The 23,131-nt window shown below is 42.2% G+C and overlaps 1 protein-coding gene across 5 annotated transcripts in view; it reads left to right on the forward strand.

Annotated features, from left to right (window-relative positions):
• Positions 1–23,131, forward strand: part of DENND5A (DENN domain containing 5A) — a 93,701-nt gene that overhangs the window by 31,396 nt on the left and 39,174 nt on the right. For 3 of the 5 annotated variants that reach the window (XM_040989156.1, XM_040989157.1, XM_040989159.1), the window contains exons 2-4: positions 5,231–5,340; positions 10,593–11,250; positions 19,515–19,702. In XM_040989156.1, the coding sequence (XP_040845090.1) occupies positions 5,231–5,340; positions 10,593–11,250; positions 19,515–19,702 (956 nt within the window). Of the gene's footprint in view, positions 1–4,414; positions 4,487–5,230; positions 5,341–10,592; positions 11,251–19,514; positions 19,703–23,131 lie in introns of all 5 variants that reach the window. The other 2 variants (XM_040989154.1, XM_040989158.1) reach the window with 1 other exon arrangement.

Below are 23,131 nucleotides of genomic sequence, written 5' to 3' on the forward strand. Positions count from 1 at the left end.
TTTTTTTTAAGATTTATGTAATTTTTTTGGAAAGGCAGGCTTACAAAGAAGGAGGAGGAGAGAGTGAAAGAGTGAACCTCCATCCGCTGGTTCACTCCCCAAATGGCCATAATTACTAGAGCTATGCCAGAGTGTAGTCAGGAGCCAAGGACTTCTTCCAGGTCTCCCACATGTGTGCAGAGTCCCAAGTCTTGAGCCTTTCTCGACTGCTTTCCCAGGCCACAAGCAGGGGGCTAGAAGGGAAGTGGAGCAGCCAGTGCACAAATTGGCCACCCACGTGGGTCCAAGTGCTTAAAGGCAAACAATTAGCCAGTTTAGCCATTGTGCTGGGCCAGTGTCTTACACTAGTATAGCACATTTGTCCTGATTAAGGATAAAGCCCTTGCTGTATTCAAAGTTTGCTAGTTTTTACCTAAAAGTTCCTTTTCTGAGTCTTGTTCAGGAAATATGACATCTAATTGTTACATTTCCTTGGAATCCTGCTGGCTGACAGTGTTCAGACTTTTTTATGACATTAGCAGGTTCCCCCTCCCCTGCCCCTGGGCAGTTTTAAAGAATATTGGTTAGATATTTTGTAGCTGTCCCTTCAGTAGGATTTATGTGCATATGATGTTTTTCTTGTTATTTGACAGAAAAACCATGGAGGTAAAGTGCTTTTCTCATCATATCTAGGGTATGTCATATCTAAATGATGTGTGTGCTTATCTCTGTTGATGATAACCTGTTACTGGAGTGTTGCTCCTAGGCCATTTATGTATTTAATTTATTCATGTTCTCATTTTATTTGCAAGGGAGAAAGAGAAAGAAGTAGAGACAGAGAAATTTTTCATCTGTCGATTCATTCCCCAAATGCTGATAAACTAGACTGGATCAGGTGGAAGCCTCATCCTAGAATTCAAATCCAGGTCTCCTGCATGGGTAGCAAGTTAGAATTACTCCAGCTGGAGTCAGAAGTGGAGCTGAGACTCCCGGGCACTGGGGTGTGGGCTAGGGCATTCCAGGCAGCAACTTCACTGCCGCAAGCACAACCGTCATCCTTCACACCCCCATAGCTTTTTTTTTTTAAATCTCCTTTCAATAATTTTCTCTTTGGTTTCCAAAAGTTTGTGATGTGCTAATGTGTTATTTTCTTGGTGTTTATTTCTTGAGCTTCTTATGTGTACATTTTTGTCTTTTGACATATTTTGATCAAATTTTAAAAGCTTATTTTATGGGGCCCTGCGTGATGGCGTAGTGGTTAAGGTCCTCGCCTTGCACGCCCAGGATCTCATATGGGCACTGGTTCTAATCCCGGCAGCCCCGCTTCCCATCCAGCTCCCTGCCTGTGGCCCGGGAAAGCAGTCGAGGACGGCCCAAAGCCTTGGGACCCTGCACTCTTGTGGGAGACCTGGAAGAAGCTCCTGGCTTCAGATCGGCATAGCATCGGCCATTGCGCTCACTTGGGGAGTGAATCATCGGACAGAAGATCTTCCTCTCTGTCTCTCCTCCTCTCTGTATATCCACCTTTCCAATAAAAATAAAATAAATTAAAAAAAAAACTTATTTGAGGGGCTAGGAGAGAGATAGGGAGGAACAGAGAGAAAACACATGAACCACTGAGAGCTCCCATCTGTTGGTTCAACTTCCAGATGTTTGCAACAGCTAGGGCTGGATTGAACTGAAGCCAGAAACTTCAGTTAAAGTCTCCCATATGGATAGCAGGGACCCAAGTAATTGGGTCATCACTTGCTGCTTTGCAGGAGGTGCAATAGCGGGAAGCTGGAATTGGAGGCTGATCTTAAAGTCAGATCATCCAGAATGGGAGTGTCTTAATTGTAGTGACAAACACCTGCCCTGCAAATACCCCCTCTTATTTGTATTATTAATACTGTATGTATATGTAGCAGACAGATTTATCTCCTAGTTGCTAGGAAACAATGTTTACTTAATTAAGCTTCAGTGTAACCTGGCATTATGTTTTGTAGTTGTTTTGTGAGATTCAGCATAAACCAGGTTGAGATTTCACCACATAGGTCTCTCTGAGATACTTTTTGGGATATACATTTTATATCTGCCTTTACCATTTCAAAGCTGTCATTGCCTCCACAGATGCAACACACCAGCCTAAAGGTACAACTTGTGAGATTTTGGTGAAATTTTTGTGATGACTTTTCAGAGATATCGCTGTACTTTAGCCAGAAGTTTTGAGGATCTTTTAAAATTTTTTTTTAAACCTCTTCACTTATGCTTATGTTCAAAAGGAGGGAGTTTTGCATTCAGACAGCATTAAACATCTTTTGACAAGAAAGGAGAAAATAATATTCTTCTAGTTTGGGTTACTTCCAGTCTGGAAACAAGTTTTTTAATAGCACATATTTTCAGCTTGTATGAAAACCTGCCCCTTTAAGTTAATCTGTAAAAGCTCAGATGATTCCTGAATAATAAAAAGGTTTTGGAGCTGTGGCGTTGGATTGTGGAACCGTCTGAGGAGCTGATGAAAATGTGGTTCTCTCTCCAGAAAAAAAAAAATAACACCTAAATTTGATACAGAGTTTTGTAAATCACTTCAGATAATTCAGGGGTTCTTTGGAAACTTCCAGGCTTAGACGTCCCCCATTAAGAGTTGTTCAAATCAGATTAGTCCCAGCAGGCTAATAGCAGTACAAATGTCAGTTTGTTTCTGGCTTGGTTGAAGCAGAGCGAATATTCAAAAGAACCCATTGGTAGTCCTTGCAAGACATAACAGACTTAAAAATTTTTAAAATTTGTTTTGATTTATCTGAACTGTGTTTCCCAGAGACAAATTTACCAATAAACAGTACCTACTTGACTAATTTTTAAAGCTGCCATTAGAAATGGATCTGTATCTCCAACTGAGCTAATATTTGTGTTCTCTGTATTGCACTGAAGAATTAGCCAGTGTTTTTAAGGTAGTAGAATAGCATAATTGTGATGTTACATTTCTGGTATTGTTTGAATTTCCAGAGGTCTAAATAATTGAGGATTTATCTGTATGTGACACAAAGTTTTCAAGACATGAGTTTCTGTAGGTGTTTCTGAGGTATTTCTTTCATGGTTATTCTCAAAAACTCAAGCCCTCACCAAATTATGAAAAATTAAAATTGTTTCAATAAAAAAGATTTTAGGTTTGTGAATCTACTTATTTTGTTGGTTTTCTGACTTTTTTCTGACCCCTCCCCCAATTTTAAAAAAAATTTCTTTAGCTGAAAGGTAGAGTTAGAGGGAAAAAGAGATCTTCCATCCACTGGTTCACTCCCCCAAGTGGCTGCAACAGTGGGAGTTGAGCTGGTCACGACCTGGGAGCTTCCTTTCAGGTCTCCCATTTGAGAACAGGGACCCAAGCACTTGAGCTATCTTCTGCTGCTTTCCCAGGGAAATAGGAGGGAACTGGAACAAAGTGCACCATCTGGGAGTCGAACTTGTGCCCATATGTGTTGCTGGTACTGTAAAAGGTTTACTTGTTAGGTCATAACCCTGCCACTCTGGCATTCTTTTCTTTTCTTTCTTTCTTTTTTTTTTTTTTTAAGATTTATTTAAAATTTTAAAGTTGCAAAGTCAGATATACAGAGAAGAGGAAAGACAAAGAAGATCTTCTGTCCAATGATTCACTCCCCAAGTGGCCACAATGGCTGGCCAGAGTTGAGCGATCTGATGAAGCCAGGAGCCAGGAGCTTCTTCTGGGTCTCTCACACAATTGCAGGGTCTCAATGCTTTGGGCTGTCCTCAAGAGCTTTCCCAGGCCATAAACAGGGAGTTGGATGGGAAGCGGGATTGCCAGGATTAGAACCGCACCCATATAAGATCCTGGAGCATTCAAGGCGAGGACTTTAGCCTCTAGGCCAGGATGCTGGGCCCTGGCAGAAACACTCTTGATGGTAGTGTTTTGTCTGGGTCTTCTCTGTCCCTACAGTACCTGAGGGTTATATGTCTCCCATGGTTACTCAGTGACTAAGCATGAAATTCAGTTACCTGAATTGTTCTTGACTATATTCCCATTTATTTTTCTATGGCTTGTACTGAATTTGCTTGTTTGTGCTATGTAGGCATATTTAATATATTGCCTCTTCTTCAACTCCTTGGTAAAATCATTTTTGGAGGGCAGTTTGGATGAAACACTTGTGGCTTTATAGAAATTTGAAACTGGTTGAATTTTTCATTCTATTAATGTGGTTTAAACTGGGCTGTGATAATTAGTGGGTCTTCCAGTCAGAAGCCTTTTGTTTTAATGATATGGAGTAGAAAATATGAAAGGGCATCACATATAGAAAGGGTAAGTTTGTTTTGTGAAAATTTTGTTTTAGGTAAATTTGTATTGCCTTATGATTTAAAATATATTTTAGAATGATGTTGTGGTTGAAAAAATCTGAATCGTAATGCTTTGTTGTAATACTCTGTTATTTCATTTATCGTATAGCATTATGCCAGTACATACAGGCTTCTAAAGCCAGGGATGGTGCCAGCCTTTTCATTTCAAGTACGACTGAAGGTAAAACCAAAACATTGAGAACACCTAAACTTTGTGGTGGTTCTTAAATATTTCACTGCAGTGACATTTTGCACCCTTTGGCTTCTAACTTTCTTGTGCCTTTTGATCATACTTTTCAGATTTGTATCCTTCTAGGTGGTGGGTTCTTTGGTTTTTCCTCTCTTTCTTCCTTTCCTTTAATGTTTCTAATTTCAATTTATTCTGGTGTTTTTAGGAAGGAAGTGAGGAAACAAAGTAGAATTCCAGAAATTTCAAATGATTCTGAAATAACAGTTCATTAGATTGGCTTTGAAATCTTCTTCGTTATTGCCATATATTTTTGTCCCTTTGTATTTTTTCATGATTATAGAAGCGTATTTTTAGAATTTAAAATAATCAATGATTCTGTTATGTTTTTAATTGACTTTAAGCAAATTAAATGGGGGAAAAAGATGGATACAATCCTTTATGAGTTCATGTGCTTTCTTATCTCACCCTATAAAATTAACCATTGGGTTTATAGCAATAATCTCATTTTAAAGAAATGTAAAGATAGGTAGAGTATCCAGTATTAACTTTGCTATACTTTTTCAGCTTCTTTACTGATCTAATAACTTTAAAGCCTTTCCTGCTCCTAGATGGTTGGCATACTAACCTCCTTGCCTTCATTTCTGTACCTTCCTGGACTACCAAACTCAGACATTGAAACCCTGTGATTAAAAGGGACCTTGTAGAAATGATTTACTTTTTTTTTTCTTTTTGCAGGGGAAAATTTTGAGCAGACACCATTGAAAAGAACATTCAAGTCTAAGGTTCTTGCACGATATCCTGAGAATGTAGAATGGAATCCCTTTGACCAAGATGCAGTGGGAATGGTTAGTACTTGTTAGTTACAAGTCTGAGACAATTTGCAGAGTAGCTTCCAGTTGGAATATGAAGCCAGTCTGTGGTTGTAGTGTTTCCATCAACAACCAGTAACGTCTGAAGAAGGGGTTATAATGCATATTTTCCATTATTCTGTATTTTGGTCAGTATATCAAAAGATTCAGAATATGTCAGATAGTCTTAATGTGCTTTCATTGTGTCAGTCAAATAAATAATCTTGGGTCAGTAAACTTTGCACTGCTGAGTTGTGGGTTATTTATTACATTGAGATTGCTTCGAGTTTTCTGTAATTCTGCACTGTGCATATTTCAGTGGTATGGTGGAAATGAGTATTTTTGTTTCATCATGATTTTAGATATAATAATTTATAGTATCATGCTATGAATATGCTAACCTTCATTCAATGTTCACCTTGTGCTAGGCACTTCAGTGACCATTCAGTATGGGTTAACTCATTTAATCCTCATGGTTTCCTAACATCAGTAAGATATTTTTAAAAAGAGTTATTTTATTTATTTGAAAGGGAAAGATAGAAATGAGAGAGAGAGATTGGTTTTCCATTTTTCCAGTTCATTCCCCCAAATGACTGTAGCTGGGCCAGGCTGAAGCTAGGAGCCAGGAGCTGCATTCGGCCTTCCATCTAGGCTCACAGTCCAAAGATGTGTGGGTCATCCTCAGCAGCTTTCCCAGGCGCTTGAGCAGGGATCTGGTTTGGAAGTGGAACAGCCAGAACCTGAACTGTGCTGATAGGGGATTCTAGCATCGTAGGTGGTAGCTTACTCCACTGTACCACAATGCTGGCCTTACATCAGTAATATTAATTAAATAAATGCATATTTTACAGATGAGGAAACTTAAGATCCAAAGACATTTAAGTACTATGTTTGGCTAAATGCTCGACTTGTGGAAGGCAGCTATGCTCACCACTATACCACCAAAGCTAAATCCTCGACTTGTAAGAACCATAATACCATGTGGATGCCATTGTATCCCAGCTGCTCCATTTCCCATCCAGCTCCCTGCTTATGGCCTTGGAAAGTAGTAGAGGATGGCCCAAAGCCTTAGAACCATGTAGCCACATGGAAGACCTGGAAGAAGCTCCTGGTTCTTGGCTTTGGATCAGATTGGCTCAGCTCTGGCCGTTGTGTTCACTTGCCAAGTGAACCTGTGATGGAAGATGTTTCTCTCTTTATCTCCTTCTCTTTATAAATCTAACCTGTCTTTCCAATAAAAATAAATAAACCTTTAAAAAAATGTAGTATGTTCAAGTTCAGATGACTAATACGTACTGATCTGGAATTTGGACTTATCTGTTTATAACCCTTTGGCATAAACACATATTTGGATTGCTGTTAATAGTTTTAAATTTTATTATTCATTTTTATTTGAAAACAGCAGAAAGGAAGAGAAATTTCAACGATCTGATTTTTCTCAGCTGCCCATAACAGTAGTGGATGGGCTGGATTTGGCTGAAGCCATGAGCCAGGCACTCCATGGGTGTCTCATACATGGGTGGCAGGTTAAGTACTTGAATAGACATCTGTTATCTGTTAGAGTCTGCATTTATAGGAAGCTGGATTGAGAGTAGAGGAGGCACTCAAACCCTGGCATTCTGTTATGGCGTATAGACATCCTAAGCTTAACATCCAATACCTGTCTCTGCTGTTGTGTTTTTAATAGATTTAATACATTTTAATATCTAAGTATTGTTTATTATATAATATCAAATAATTAGAATAAACTATATTACATATTGTAAATAATCATTAAGTAACATTGTGTAAAGTAAATATATATAGCTAAATATACATAAACACATGATAAAATAAATTCTGTAAAATAGGCATAATAAACTATATTATTATCACTTTATAGATGAAGAAATTAAATCCTAGAGAGCATCAGATGTTTTTTTACTCTAGAATCAACTATGCTTTGTGAAGTCAAGTTTGAGGCTAATGGATATAATGTAATGTGCAATGCCCTTGTATTTGTTCACTCAAGCTGCTGATATTTTATTTAAATAGCTAGGTTCATGTAAAACTAGAAAATGGGAAATGATTGATGCAGGCACGACTGAGCAAACCTTAGCCCACAAGCAAAACTAGAAACCAGTAGGGAGCAGAGGTCATGCCGAGCTAGGCTCTTGTACCTACTGGTCTGCGTGAGCCAGGAATGCTAAGCCACAGTGTCTAAGGCAGAGTTCGGGACAGGTGAGGGACTGTGCCAAGCTGAGTCAGAGCATCCACTGGCAGGCAAGTGATCTATGGCTGGGAACAGACCCGGTTGGGGAGCTAAGGGGATAACCCTAGCTGGGTTGAGGTTCCCACCAAGGCGCGCATGATCTGGAAACAGTTGTAGTCTCCCTTGGCACAAGTGTGGACTGGGATTGAATGCACCAAACCGGGCCAGACCCCAACACCCCCTGGTGTCCTGGAGGACCAGGGCAGATGTGCGATGGACTAGGCAAGGTCTCACACCCCTACTGAGCCATGTGTGGGTATGGACAAACCATGGCTGGGCTGGAACATCCAACAGCAAGAACCAGATTGGGTTGAAGGCCAGTCAGGAAAAGCCACTGTTCCTGCTATGACAGGAGGTGGACTGAGTAGGGCTGGCTCATGGACCCACTGGTAAGCGTGAAACCTGGCACTGGGAGAGGTTCTGATGGAGGAGCCTGGGCAACTCCTCTGGCAGGACACAGACCCGGCAGGTAAGCGCAAGAAATATGATAGGAAACAGCCCAGAGCAGGCCATGGAAAGCTACCCACTGGCATACAGTTGGCATGAGTCGGGGGAAGACCAGGCTGAATCTGTCCACGTCATCCACTGGCAGATCCAGGCACCAGTGTGGGTCGAGCCAGGCTCGGTCACAACAAAGACTAGTGCACAATACAGAATGCCAAGGTGAGGTTGCCTATACCAGAAGGGACTGCAGTGCCCAACCAGCAAGTGTGAGAACAGGAAGGAAGAGGGCAGAGCCGGCAGGGGAATAAGGGAGGGTTCCCTTTGCTGGACAGCTTCTCTCGCAGGAGAGCATAGGCTGGGATGGGGGCAGAGCAGACTAGGCAGAGCTACCACACCTGTGCACCTCATGTGGACTAGATCAGGGAAAAGCCAGGCTGGGCTGATTATTCCTGCTGGTACAAACAAAATTAGAGTGGGCGAGGGTTGTTTAGGCTTAGCCAAGGCATCAGCTGGAATCTGGGAGTGGGAGAGGTCTGGGAAGGAAATAGTGGGCTCATCCCTCTTGGGTTACCACTTCCATGGGAGGACATAAAACTAAGATAGCGGCTGGGGTGGAATGGGGTGAGGGACAGACTGGATTACTGCTATACATACTGGCAAATCAGGATAGGGGGCTTGCCTGGTGGGGGTTATTGTGGGTTGCTCCAGCTAGGCTGCAGCTCCCACTGGTTTATGTGGGGGCCAAGTATGTGCTGGGCAGAACCAGGCTGGACTGCAACACCCATTGGTTCCAGTGGAAGTCGGGAGTGAAAACAGAACCAACCCAGCAATTACAACCACCAGTTGATCAGGGCAATGGACTGTGCCGGGCATACAAGAAGTTTCTTTGGAGATCTTCCTAATCTAAATGCTGGACTCAGAACCCTAACGAAGAAAAGAGAGAAGACAGAACAGGTCAACCAACTATCTCAGCTATGATGGACTATGTCAATCAGTGGATTTTTCAAAGACCTCATAGTGCTTGGAGTGGCAAGATTGGCAGCAGTTTATAACTGTTGCAATATCAAAACCACTTGAGCAAGAACCTCAAAGCATACCCTACATCTGGGACCTGGGGAGGGTGGGAAATTGGGTGGGCCTTCTCCCTTAATTACCCCCCTTTAAACATGAAGGAAACAATATGGAAAACATACTAGTATTATCCACTTTCCTTTAGCCCTTGAACCTTCTTACCCTAATTAACTATGTAAAGATTGTCAAAATAAAAAAATATATTAAAAAAAAGATTTATTTGTTTTTACTGGAAAGGTGGATGTACGGAGGGGAGGAGAGTCAGAGAGGAACATCTTCCGTCCAATGGGTCACTCCCCAAGTGGCTGCAGTGGCTGGAGCTGAGCCAGTCCCAAGTCAGGAGCCAGGAGCTGCCTTCAGGTCTCCTACACGGGTGCAGGGTCCCAAAGCTTTGGGCCGTTCTCGACTGCATTCCCAGGCCACAGCAGGAAGCTGGATGGGAAGCGGGGGCCACTGGGATTAAAACCAGTGCCCATATGGGATTCTGGTGCATTCAAGGCGAGGACTTTAATCGCTACACTATCTCGCTGGGCCCTCCAAATTTCTTTATATAACCTGTTTGAGTTGAAATGAAGAAAGTAAATTTTTATCCTGATATGTCAGCTTCTGGGTTTATGTAAAATGAATATTTGGAGGTGAAAGGAAGGAGAAAGAGAAGGAGAGAAAGTGAAAGAAAGAGAGGAAGAGCATTTTTATCTACTGGCCAACTCCAAAGATCTCACCATGGTAACCAGGAGCCAGGAGCTCAATCTAGGACTCTGTGGGTGATAGGAAACTCAGTTATTTGATTTATCACCTGCTGTTGTCTTGGTTCTGCATCAGCAGGAAGCTGGAGTTGGGAATTGAAGGCAGAAATTGAACCCAGGTACTCAAATGTAGGAGACAGGTGTTCCATCTGGTATCCCAACTACCAGGCCAAGCATCTACCACTGATTGCTGCTTTGATATGAAAAGAGTTTTTATTAATTACAGTTTTGTGAGCTTGTTAGAGTCTGAGATAATGTAAATGTATTTCATTTTGTAAATGTATTTCATTTCTAGGTGTGAAGTTTTATCTCTGGTTTTTCAATGTGTTTATAGCATCATCTCCAAATACGTATCTTACTCTGTATCTTGCTGTTACCATTAACATTTATTGTTTTTTTTTTAAAGATTTATTTTTATTATTGTTTCCTAAATATTTTTTTCTTTCACATCTATAGATTTTCTTCCTGTTCATGAAATACCCTTCTTTTATTTGTTTACCTGATCAATTTTAGCAAACTCTCATTTCTGAGGCTTTTAAAATATATATAGTCCTGATAACTGCATTATAATGTTATTTACTGTGTGTCTTGCCTTAGAATTCAAGACTTTTAGTGAAGATACACACCTAGCATATTAGGTGCTCTTTGAATGAATGGACGACTGGATGACTAAATGCTTTGAAAAGAGAACTATCAGTAAATGTTCTAACTGCTTGTTGCCTTGTTACTTTTTGCAGCTGTGCATGCCCAAAGGGCTGGCATTCAAGACCCAGGCTGATCCCAGGGAGCCCCAGTTCCATGCCTTCATTATCACAAGGGAAGATGGCTCTCGGACATTTGGGTTTGCCCTCACATTTTACGAAGAAGTGACTAGCAAGCAGATCTGCAGTGCAATGCAGACCCTCTACCATATGCACAATGCTGAGTATGATGGCCTGCATGCTCCCCTTGCTGATGGCCGAGACCAGATGGGTGTGGAGGATGGTGAAGGGACTCTTGGGACCAAGCTGCAGCGCTTCAACTCTTACGACATTAGCCGGGACACTCTGTACGTGTCTAAGTGCATCTGTCTCATCACGCCCATGTCCTTCATGAAGGCATGCCGGAGTGTGCTGGAACAACTCCACCAGGCAGTCACTTCACCTCAGCCTCCTCCACTACCCCTTGAGAGCTACATATACAACGTACTCTATGAGGTGCCACTCCCCCCTCCTGGCCGATCTTTGAAGTTTTCTGGAGTCTATGGGCCAGTAATCTGCCAGAGACCAAGTACCAATGAGCTTCCCCTGTTCGACTTTCCTGTCAGAGAAGTCTTTGAACTGCTTGGGGTGGAAAATGTGTTTCAGCTTTTTACTTGTGCACTTCTGGAGTTTCAGATCTTGCTCTACTCACAGCGTAAGTGAATGCTCACTGGCGGTCTGTCTGCATAGGACCTTCCTACTTTCCATTCTCAGATCAGTAGGGCTGACTGTAGACAAGGTCTGTTGTTCTCAACAAAACCTAGATTTTTTTCAAGTGGGTGGCAGATGGCTCATTGATGGTTCACATTTCTGATGGGCTGTCATTATGGCCTTAGGCTGTGGCAGTCTGGGTAGGGAACCCTGCCGCTTCATATCCAGTCTGATGGACTCTCTGAAGGAACTGGAAATCAGTAGGAGTTGGTTGTCATTGGAAGCTGATATTTGATCAGTTGTGTTCTGTAGTGCTGTGGAGTTGTTTGTCCTTTAATCTGAGTAAAACTGAGGATTCACAGATGTTGATCCTTTTCATATTGAGAAAATTAGGATGTATTGCTTCTTTTTGTTTGTTGACTTTTTTTTTTTCCCCCAAAGGGATTTATTTTATTTGAAAGCAAAGTAATGTAGAGAAAAATAAATGTTTCATCTCCTGGTTAATTCCCCAAGTGACTGCAACCACTGAATCTGGGTCGGGCTGTAGCTAGGAGCCAGGAATCCTATCAAGATCTCATGTGGGTAGCAGGATTTCAAGTTCCCGTATTATCCTCTACTACCTTCCTAGACCCATTAACAGGGAGTTAGATGGGAAGTGGAGCAGCCAGTGCTTGAATCAGTACTCACATGGGTCAGCTGTCTACTTTACCACAATCCAGATCCAGTAATTATAATTTTAATCATTTTAATTTCATTAAAATAGGTGTCTAGATTTTAAAAAAATGTTTGAAAGACACAGGCATAAGCAATCAGAGACTGAGAGAAAGAGAAAGAGAAAGAAAGAAAAAGAGAAAGAGAGACTGACCTTCTGTCCATTAAATCAGTTCCCAAATGTTCACGAATGGACTGGGCCAGTCTGAAGTCAGGAACTCAGAACTCATGTGCTGGGCTCCCATATGGACACTGGTTCTAATCCCAGTGGCCCCACTTCCCATCCAGCTACCAGCTTATGGCCTGGGAATGTAGTCAAGGATGGCCTAAAACTTTGGAACCCTACATCTGAATGGGAGACGTAGAAGAGGGTCAGGTCTCCTGGCTTTGGATTGGTTCAGCTCCGGCCATTGTGGCCTTTTGGGGAGTAAATCAACAGATGGGAGATCTTCCTGTGTTTCTCCTCTTTGAATATCTGACTTTGCAAAAAAAAAAAAAAATCTTTTAAAAAATGATGATTTTTCTATCTATATCAATTGGCCTTGTGCCGCAAGGAAAAATATCATATTATCCTTTATTTATTACTGTATGGACTGAGAGGTTTTTCTTCTGCTCACGGGTCATTATCATCATAACTCTTTTAATGTTCAGATTTTGTCAGATTTGTTCCATGGGCAAAAGAGTGATATTTAAGGCACAAGTAATGGGACTTTTGCCTTTGCTTGCTAATGTATTACAAGCACTAGAGCAGTAACTGGTATATGTTAAGAGCATTCAATAAATGTGTATCCATTGAATGAATAACCAACAACTTCAATCAAATCATTCTAACTGCTGTATAAAATATATATTTTTTAAATTAAAGAATTATTTATTTTTATTGAAAAGTCAGATATACAGAAAGAAAGAGAGAGGTAGATCTTCCATCTGATGAATATGAAGCCAGGAGCCAGGAGCCAGGAGCCAGGAACTTCCTCCAGGTCTCCCACGTGGGTGCAGAGTCCCAAGGCTTTGGGCCATCCTCATCTGCTTTCCCAGACCACAGGCAGGGAGCTGGATGAGTAGTGGAGCTGCCGGGAATAGAACCGATACCCATATGGGATCGCAGTGTGTTCAAGGCAAGGACTTAAGCTGCTAGGCCAGTGCGCCGGGCCCTAAAATATATTTTTGAAGAGGGAACTGGGAAACAAAGTTCACTTAGAAGTCTGTTACAATAATCAGGTGAAAGATGATTTTGACTAGGACTAAGTAGGTAGCTATGAATTATTAGTATGAAATGGTTGAAGTCTGGGTATGGTTTGAAGGTGAAGTGAAAATAGACAGCCAATAATTAGCTTTAGTTAATTCTTTATGGAGATATTTGCTTCATGTTATTAAATCTAGTTTCTTATGAGTACTCATTTTTTAAATTGATTTATTTATTTTGGAAGAGTTACAGTGATAGGGATATAGAAAGGGGGCATCTTCTGTGTGCCGATATACTTCCCAGAGGACTTCAACAGCTAGGGCTGATCCAGGTCAAAGCCAGAAGCCAGAGCTTCATCTCACTCTCCCTTGTGGATGGCAGTAACTCAGCCCCTTGGGACATGACTGGGCATTCCTGGCATGCCCATTTCTGAGTTCGAGGCCACAATACCAACACAGATTCTTTACATGTAGTCTCTGATTTTTAAATGTTGACAGTAGTGTTCTTGTTATACACTGTAGACCAAAGAAAAAACATCTGTTGGCTGAATGTGGTTTGTCAGATTTCATTTTGCAGTTTCTGGTTAAAATGTGAAGTTACAGACTCCTGTCTTAGTAGGTCTGCTGTAGACTCAGACAAGTCATATTGCTTCCCAACTTCAGTTTCTTGGCTTGAGCTTGAGAAAATAATTTTGAAAAGAGACTTAGTTGAATAACCCAGACTGTCTTATTTAGAACAGAATAAAGAGTAGAAAGCCTAACTAGGCAGTTTGGGTGTTATAAAATGAAGCTGGCGTGTAGGTGCCTATAATGTCATACAGTGAGAATGCTTAGCAACAAGGAATGGAGCATTGAAACAAGGAACTTAATAGAAAAAAAGTTTTCCATCTAAACTGCTTCAGACATTTTAAGAGTGAATGCAGTTGAGATGGTTTTTCTATAGAATCAAATTAAACTCAAGACCTAACATCATGATTACTGTGGATAAGTAAAAGCTTTTACCGAAACTGTTCTTAGACGGTGATATGCATAACTGAGGCTAAAATGGAGTGGATGTCCTTTTTATTGGTTGGATGTTATTATCCTGTCTTTTATTGGTAGAGGGCTTTAAATGGCTCACATTGGTTTTCTGAAAGTAATTTTTGTTTATGATTCAAAAACATCATTCTTATGTGGGTGAAAATGTGGCTTGGAAGATGGATTCCCTGCTGTATGTCCTGTCTTCTGAATGGAAAAGAAATGTTTCTTAGGGAAAATAAGTACATGCTAAATTGTAAGACTATAAAAATGTAAAACTGGGATCAGCATGGTGATACAGCACATCAGTGCTTTGCCTGTGATGCCAGCATACCGTATTGGTGCCTGTTCTTGTCTCAGTTGCTCCATTTCTGATCCCGGCCCCTGCTAATGACCAGGGAGAGCAGCAGAAAATGACCTAAGTCTTTGAGTCCCTACACCCACTTGGGAGACCCAGAAGAAGCTTCTGGCTCCCAGCTTCAGACCAGCTCATCTCTAGCCATAGCAGCCATTTAGAGAGTGAACCAACATGTGGAAGATCTCTGTCTCTGTATTTCTAACTCTCAGGTGAAAGAAATAATCTTAAAAAGAAAAGCTTATAAAACTTTTTATGGCTGAAGTGGAGGTTTTAACCAATATTTTCCTTTTTTATCTTAAGGATTTATTTATTTGAAAAGCATAATTACAGAGGAGAAAGAGAGAATATGAGATCTACCATCTGCTGGTTCCCTTTCCCTTTCCCTGAGGTCAGTGTTGGGGCTATAAGTCCCATACCTTTAATTGTGCCTTGACCTTTCTCATAACTAATACTCATCCAGACATGTCTAGGAAACACCAGTTACAAATCATCTCATTAGCATGGAAAAAATGCTCTGGGTTTTATGACCTCTGTACTAGGAACTGGGGATAGGGACCAAGTATGGGTTTATCGCACTAATTTAGAAAAGGTGTGTACAGAGGCAGGCATTGTGGTGTTGCTAGTTAAGTTGCTGCCTGTGACAATGGCTACCTATGACAGTGACATCCCATATGAGCATTGCCAGATTGAGATTCAGATCTTCCACTTTGGATCTACCTCCCTGCTAATATGCCTGGCATTAGTGGAAGATGGCACAAGTAATTGGACTCTTATGTCCATGTGAGAGATCCAGAAGATTTCTGAAGATCCAGAAGATTCCTGGCTTCAGCCTAGTAGTGCCCTGTTGATTGCGGCCACTGGGAAATGAACCAACCTATAGAAGAGCGCTCTCTGACTTGCCATGTTTCTCTCTTCCTGTATTTCTGCTTTTCAAATAAATTTTTTTTAAAGATTTATTTTTATTATTTTTTCATTGGAAAGGCGGATATACAGAGAGGAGAGACAGAGAGGAAGATCTTCCGTCTGATGATTCACTCCCCAAGTGAGCGCAACGGTTGATGCTATGCCGATCCAAAGCCAGGAGCCTCTTCCGGGTCTCCCATGCGGGTGCAGGGTCCCAAAGCTTTGGGCCGTCCTCGACTGCTTTCCCAGGCCACAAGCAGGGAGCTGGAAGGGTAGCTGGGCCGCCGGGATTAGAACCGGCGTTCATATGGGAACCCCAGGCATGCAAGGCGAGGACCTTAACCACTTGCACCACTGCTCCGGGCCCTTTTCAAATAAATTTTTAACAAGCAACAACAACAAAAATGTTATTTACAGGAGTGGGTATTGGGGTACAGTGGATTAAACTAAGTGTCAGTTAAAGTCCCAGCTGTTCTGCCTTTAGTCCAGAGTCTATCTGATGTTCCTGGAAAGCAGCAGACGATGGCCCAGGTACATGGGTTCCTGCCACTTCAGATGGGATTTGTGACACCCCACTCCCTGCAACCTGTCTAGCTTCTTCCTGGCCTAACTTTGGCTCTTACAGGCATTTGAGGAGTGAATTAAGATCTCTGTGGTTTAATCTACTCTGCCACATTGCTGGCCCAGTCATAATTTTCTTTAATTACCAATCAGCAAGGTGATAGGTAGTTTTCAAAGCTTTGTTAGTGAGTAAATATAGGATGATTTGTTTACCTTCTGTTTCTCAGCCAAAATTGTGGGCTGAGTTCTAAGACATATACTGGAAGAGTTTGCAGTCTCTGAGGCTGAGCATCTATGTGCAGGAGAAATGAGTATATTTTCTCTTACGGGAAATGGATATGTAAGAGAGGAAGTTTTTGTTAGTTACATGTAGAGGTGGATGCAAGTTCATGTAGGTGTAATTCAAAAACATGCTTCAGTATGAATTTCAAGTAACAGTCATAAGGCTTACGCTCCTCCTGGGGCAGAGAGCTTAGTACTAGAATGAAGCAAAGGGTGACTTTGGGGTACCCTATGACTTACCTGCACAGCCATTGCTTTTTTTCCTCTTTTAAAATTTATTTATTTTTATTGGAAAGGCAGATCAGATTTACAATTCCATCCACTGGTTCACCCCCAAAGAGGCTGTAACAGCTGGAGTTGAGCCTGTCTAAAGACAGGAACCAGGAGTTTGTACTTGCTGCCTCTCCCACAAGGGTGCAAGGTCTCAAGGCTTTGGGCCATCCTCACTGTTTTCCTGGCCATAAGCAGGGAACTGGATGGAAAGTGGAGCAGCTGGGACACGAACTGGTGCCCGTATGGGATCCTGGTGAGTACAAGGTGAGGATTTTGCTATTCAGCCATCACACTGGTCACAGCAATACTTTTTGCAGTATAGTCTAAACCAGTCCAGGGTGGCTGGAGATGACATCTCTCACTGGAATGTGACTGAAAACCTGAAAGGCAGCTTTATAGGTCATTTGGAGCTTTTAGGGTCACGAAATGGAGTGAATCACAAGGAAGACCCGAGAGCTGTTCTGTTCAGGGTATTAGCTGCAGGCAGTTCCACCTACTGTAAATATTTATTGCCATTTTTTCCCTTCCTTTTCAAACTTCCTGATTTACTGCAAGGTTGTTAAAACTTCTTTACTGAACTGTGATAGGATTGTTCAAAGTCATGTGGTAGAGTTTTAAAGCACAGAACCTCTGTACATCCTATAATCATTTGTTTTAAATTCATTATAATTATTTCTTGAGATGTATTTATTTAGGAGTCAACGTGATGGCTGGTCTTCCACATGGAAGCACTGGCATTCTGTATCTTTTTATTTTAAAGATTTATGTGTTTTATGGGAAAGGCAGATGTACAGAGAGGAGGAGAGACAGAGAGGACCTTCTGTCCAGAGAATCACTCCCCAAGAAGCTGCAACGGCTGGAGCTGCGCCGATCCGAAGCTGGGAGCCAGGAACTTCTTGCCGGGTCTCCCACATGGGTGCAAGGTCCGGTCCCAAGGCTTTGGGTTTTCCTCGACTGCTTTCCCAGGCCACAAGCAGGGAGCTGGATGGGATGTGGAGCTTCCAATATTATAACCGGCAACCGTAAGGGATCCTGGCGTGTTCAAGGCGAAGACCTTAACCATTACACTATCGTCCCGGGCCTGTATTCTCTATCTTTTTAAAACATATATCTGTTTGCTGGAAGGGCAGAGTAGTAAGAGTGTGAGAATCAGACAGAGAGCCAGAAAGGAAAAGAGAGTGAACAGTCTTCAGTCTGTGGGTTCACACTCCAAAGAGCTAGGAACAAGGCTGGGCCAGGTCGAAGCCAGGAACCAGGAATTCCATCTAGGTCTTCCACATGGTGCAAGGGGCACACATATGGCTCATTTTTTTGTTGCCTTCCTAGGAGCATTATCAGGGAGTTGGGTTGGAAGCAGAGCAGCCAGGATTCAAATTGGCTCTCTTATATGGGTTGCCAGCTAAGTAGTGAGTAATAATTGTTTAAAGTCATACTAAAGCAATTCTAGGAAGATAATACTTAAAAAGAGATTTTTGTTACTTTTTAAATTTTTATTGGAAAGTCAGATGTACAGAGAGAAGCAGAGACAGAGAGGAAGATCCTCCATCCGCTGGTTCACTCCCCAAGTAGCCGCAATGGCTAGAACTGTGCTGATCTGAAGCCAGGAGCAAGGAGCCTCTTCCGGGTCTCTCACATGGGTGCTGGGTCACAAAGTGTTGGGCCGTCCTTGACTGCTTTCCCAGGCCACAAGCAGGAAGCTGGATGGAAAGTGGGGCCACCGGGATTAAAACCAGTGCCCATATGCAGTTCTGGTGCATGCAAGGTGAGGATTTTGGCTGCTAGGCTACCATGCCAGGCCCAATAGTTCTCTCTTTTTTGTTTTTTAAAGATTACTTATTTTTATTGCAAAGGCAGATATATACAGAGAGGAGAAGTGGCAGAGAGGAAGATCTTCCCTCCGATGATTCACTCCCCAAGTGATCACAATGGCTGGAGCTGCGCTGATCCAGATCCAGGAGACCAGATCCTCTTCCGGGTTTCCCACGCAGGTGCAGGGTCCCAAAGCCTTGGGCCGTCCTCGACTGCTTTCCCAGGCCACAAGCAGGGAGCTGGATGGGAAGAGGGGCTGCTGGGATTAGAACCGGCGCCCGTATGGGATCCCTGGCGTGCAAGGCGAGGACCTTAACCACTGTGCCACCGCGCCGGGCCGAAACCTGGAATCTTGAGCCTTGATCCAAATCTCTGGTGTGGGTGTCAGGAACCCAACTAGTTGAACCATCATGAATGCCTCCCACCACTGCATTGTTTGGAACCTAGAGCCAGGAGTAAAACTTAAGTCTAGGTAGGATGTAGCTTTAATCTCTAGGCTAAACACCAGCCACCTAAATTTCAGGTTCCCTTTTTTTTTTTTTTTTTTTTTTTTTTTGGTCAAAAATGTATTTGATTTATTTGAAAGGCAGACTTACAGAAAGAGGGAGAGACAGAGAAATCATGTACCTGGTAGTTCATCCCCCAGATGGCTAAGCAGCTGGTTCTGGGCCAGGCCACAGTCCGGAATTTCATCTGGATCTTTGATATGAGTGCAGGGACCCAGGTGCATTATTAGCAGGGAACTGGGTCTAAAGTGGAATAGCTAGGATTTGAACCAGCACCTATATGAGATGCTAGTGCTATAGCTGGTGGCTGCACTGTCACAACACAGTGCCAGCCCCAAGTTACCATTTTAACTGTCATTTTATTGGCTTTAAAATTCCATTATTCACTTCAAAAAAAAAAAAAAAACACAGAGGTGCAACTTGCTAGTTGTTTTGTATTTCCATGTTAAATTTTATTTCCAGTGAGTGTTTGTGGATGTATTTCAAGGTGGAATGCATCAGGATCTCTGAGTTGTCCCTTTGACACCCAGAGGAATCACACTGATCGTGTCCTTGCAGAGTTATCCTGATCCTTTCCACATATGAATTCCAGTTGTAGGTTTTAAGAAGCAAGTGTCTCATTTTGACTGGTTTACGTATGTACCTTTTTTCTTTTTCTTCTAGATTACCAGAGACTGATGACCGTGGCAGAGACGATTACCGCTCTCATGTTTCCTTTCCAGTGGCAGCATGTTTATGTTCCTATTCTTCCAGCTTCTCTCCTACATTTCTTAGATGCTCCCGTTCCATACTTAATGGGCTTGCATTCCAATGGCCTGGATGACCGCTCAAAGCTGGAGCTGCCTCAAGAGGTGAGAGTTCTAGTGTTTTGTTTGATTCTGATCTGGGATTGAGATAAAGGAGCTAGGGGATGAGCCCACCATGGTATCATCAAGTTGGTTTTTTATGTTTGTTTGTTTTGTTTTTTCCCCATTTTGGGAATGAAAACTTTTCAGTAAAAAAAAAAAAAAAACCCACACAATGACTTTTACCTTAATTTTTAAAAAGATTTTTCTTATTTTTATTAGAAAGTCAGATATACACAGAGGAGGAGAGAGACAGGGAAATATCTTCCACCCAGTGATTTACTCCCCAAGCTGCCACAATGGCCGGAGCTGAGCCAATCTGAAGCCAGGAGCCAGGATCCTCTTCCGGTCTCCCACGCTGCTGCAGTGTCCCAAGGCTTGGGGCCATCCTCGACTGCTTTCCAAGGCACAAGCAGGGTGGTGGATGGGAAGTGGAGCAACTGGGACATTAACTGGCACCCGTATGAGATCCCAGTGGATGCAAGGCGAGAACTGTAGCAAGTAGCCAGGCCCTGTGACATAGTTTTGTAACTGGATATTTTCTACTTTGATTTTCAGAGATAGCCTCTGGGATATTTGAATCTTGTAGTCACTGTAGAAAGCCCAAACTGAGAAGGAAATGGCTTTGTGAAGGAGTGGAAACACTGAAGGGTGCTGTACATTGTGGATGGAGAGTGATAGTACCTTGAAAGACAATTGAAGTGCATCTCAGAAATGATACATTTTTAAGAAATGCTGGTTTATTTTTATTTGAAAGGCAAAGTTAGAGTATAAGAGAGGGAGAGAGAAATCTTCTGTCAGCTGATTCATACCCCCAAATGACCTCATCCACTGGAACGGGGCCTGTCTGAAGCCAGGAGCCGGAGCATGTTCTGAGTCTCTGTTGTGGTGCTGGGCTTGGGCTGTCTGTTGCTGCTTTCCCAGGTGCATTAACAGGGAGCTATGCTGGAAGTGGAACAGCTAGGACTTGAACTGGTACTCATATGGGATGCCGGCGCCATAGGCAGACGCTTAACCTTACTTACTACAATATAGCTGTGGCCTGGTACATATTTATATAAAAAAATTCTAACAGTGCACAAAAGCATGAAGAATAGTGTAAGTGTCATATCCAGTTTTACTACTCAGGAATAACTTCTTTTAGTGTTTTGGTGGACATCTTTAAACAATGATTACTTTCCACTGTTGCAAAGAATCTTTGAAACAAGACTGGGAAATTCATCACAGCCTGTTCAAGGGTCATTGCAGGGCGTGAGGTGGGGCAAAGTTTGATATATAAAGGGAATTTTCTTCAGAGATAGGGAGAGTATACATTTCCTAGTCTACAAATCAAAATTAATTGTTGCTGCTCAGCTTTGGGGATAAGAAGTCTGAAAAGTCCTTTGTTCCCTTTCACACCAACACATGAGCTCAGCTGGCCCGAGGCAAGTGCGCTTGCCGAGCTGCCTTTGTGAGGCATCCTTTGTCCTACATTTCTCTTTTGAGCTTCATGTGTGAATCTAGGAAGGAGGCATTTCATCCACAGCTGTGTCAGGGAATTATGCAGAAGAGTTATGAGTAAAGAAGGGAGTGTCACTTTTGTACTTTGATGTCCTCTCATTCTTGCACACTCCTTCAGCAGCCTTTCTTCAGTAATATGTATGTAGAGCTATGTCCATAAACAACACAAGGACAAACTACAGGGAGGGGCTGCTGGAATTGATGTTAGAAAGCTCATTTCCACCCCCTGCAGGAAGAAATTTGAGAGTTTGGTTTTGGGGAATTTAGGTGTTCACTACCCCAGAGCAGCTAAGTCTTTCATGGCAACAGGTTATAATAGGAAAAACAGTCACTTAAGATTTAGTGCCTCCACCAGACTTGAAGGTAGTATACAAGAGTTGGCCTCTTCTCAGTGGAGTTTGTGGTCAGTTTGTAAATTGTTTCTGTTTAAGTGTTCTATGCTGGGAGGCTGTTATTGGAGCCTAGTAATTAAATGACTGTTCATCTGGATTTTTCAAAGAATTGGAAGCTCCTGGTTTTATCATAATTTAGCCAACTCTGAAATGTGCCCGAGCTGCTTGCTTTCCTTTAGACACCTTTGACCAGCAGCATCCACAGATGTGGATACAGGATTTTGAGTTTTTAAAAAAAAATTTTTTAAGATTTATTTATTTTTATCGGAAAGGCCGATATACAGAGGAGAGTCAAAGAGGAAGATCTTCCATCTGATGATTCACTGCTCAAGCGGCTACAATGGCTGGAGTTGAGCCAATCTGAAGCCAGGAGCCAGGATCCTCTTCTAGGTCTCCCACTCGGGTGCAGGGTCCCAAGGCTTTGGGCCATCCTCGACTGCTTTCCCAGGACAAGGCAGGGAGCTGGATGAGAAGCGGGACTTACAGGATTAGAACCAGCACTCATATGTGTTCAAGGCGAGGACTTTTTTTTTTTTTTTTTTTTTTTTTTATTGTTGCTTACACTGTATTGTGTAGTACAGTTTTATAGGCGCTGGGGATTCCCCCCACCCCTCCCCATACCCCTCCCCCCATGGTGGATTCCTCCACCTTGCTGCATAACCATAGTTCAAGTTCAGTTGAGATTCATTGCTTGCAAACACATGCCTAGCATAAAGTTCAGCGTCTTATTGTCCAGATAAGTTCAGTGGCCTCCTGGGGAGACCTTCTATGGTCTGAAGATAGGTCTAACAGAGTAAAGATCCGGTCGGTTAAAAGCCCCAACAAGGCCTCAGTATCAATATACAACATTATGGAATTAATTGACATAGTATTGGGTAAACAATATGTTAAAAATAATGCAAGTTCCATTCTTCGAAACATCTGGGTTGAGACAGCATCAATGACACGTTCAAAAAATAACAAACAACCAAACAATAAATTACAGGTTAAATCAAGGCGAACATGTGGTATCTAATCTTTTGGGATTCACTCATTTCCCTTAGCATTATAGTTTCCAGTTGTGCCCATTTAGCCACAAAGAACTGCATTTTGTTTTTTTTAACAGCTGAGTAGTATTCCATGGAGTAGATGAACCAAAGCTTTCTTATCCAATCTTCTATTGATGGGCATTTCGGTTGCTTCCATGTTTTTGCAATTACTGATTGTGCTGCAATGAACATGGGGATGCATGTTGGTTTGTCGTAAAACAGGTGTTTTGGATATATTCCTAGGAGTGCTATTGCTGGGTCATATGGCATGCAGATTCCGAGTTGTTTGAGTGTTCTCCAGACTGATTTCCATAAAGGCTGTACCAATTTGCAGCTCCACCAGCAGTGGAGTAGGGTTCCCTTTTCCCCGCATCCTCGCCAGCAAGCGTCGTTGGTGTTCTTGTTTATGTGGGCCAATCTTACTGGTGTTAGGTGGTACCTCATCGATGTTTTAATTTGGATTTCCCTTATTGCTAGGGAGCTGGAACATTTTTTCATATGTTTGTTTGCCATTT

The sequence above is a fragment of the Ochotona curzoniae genome, unplaced genomic scaffold, assembly GCF_017591425.1.
Source record: "Ochotona curzoniae isolate NIBS_2020 unplaced genomic scaffold, NIBS_Ocur_1.0 contig_517, whole genome shotgun sequence".
Classification (NCBI taxonomy): Eukaryota; Metazoa; Chordata; class Mammalia; order Lagomorpha; family Ochotonidae; genus Ochotona; species Ochotona curzoniae.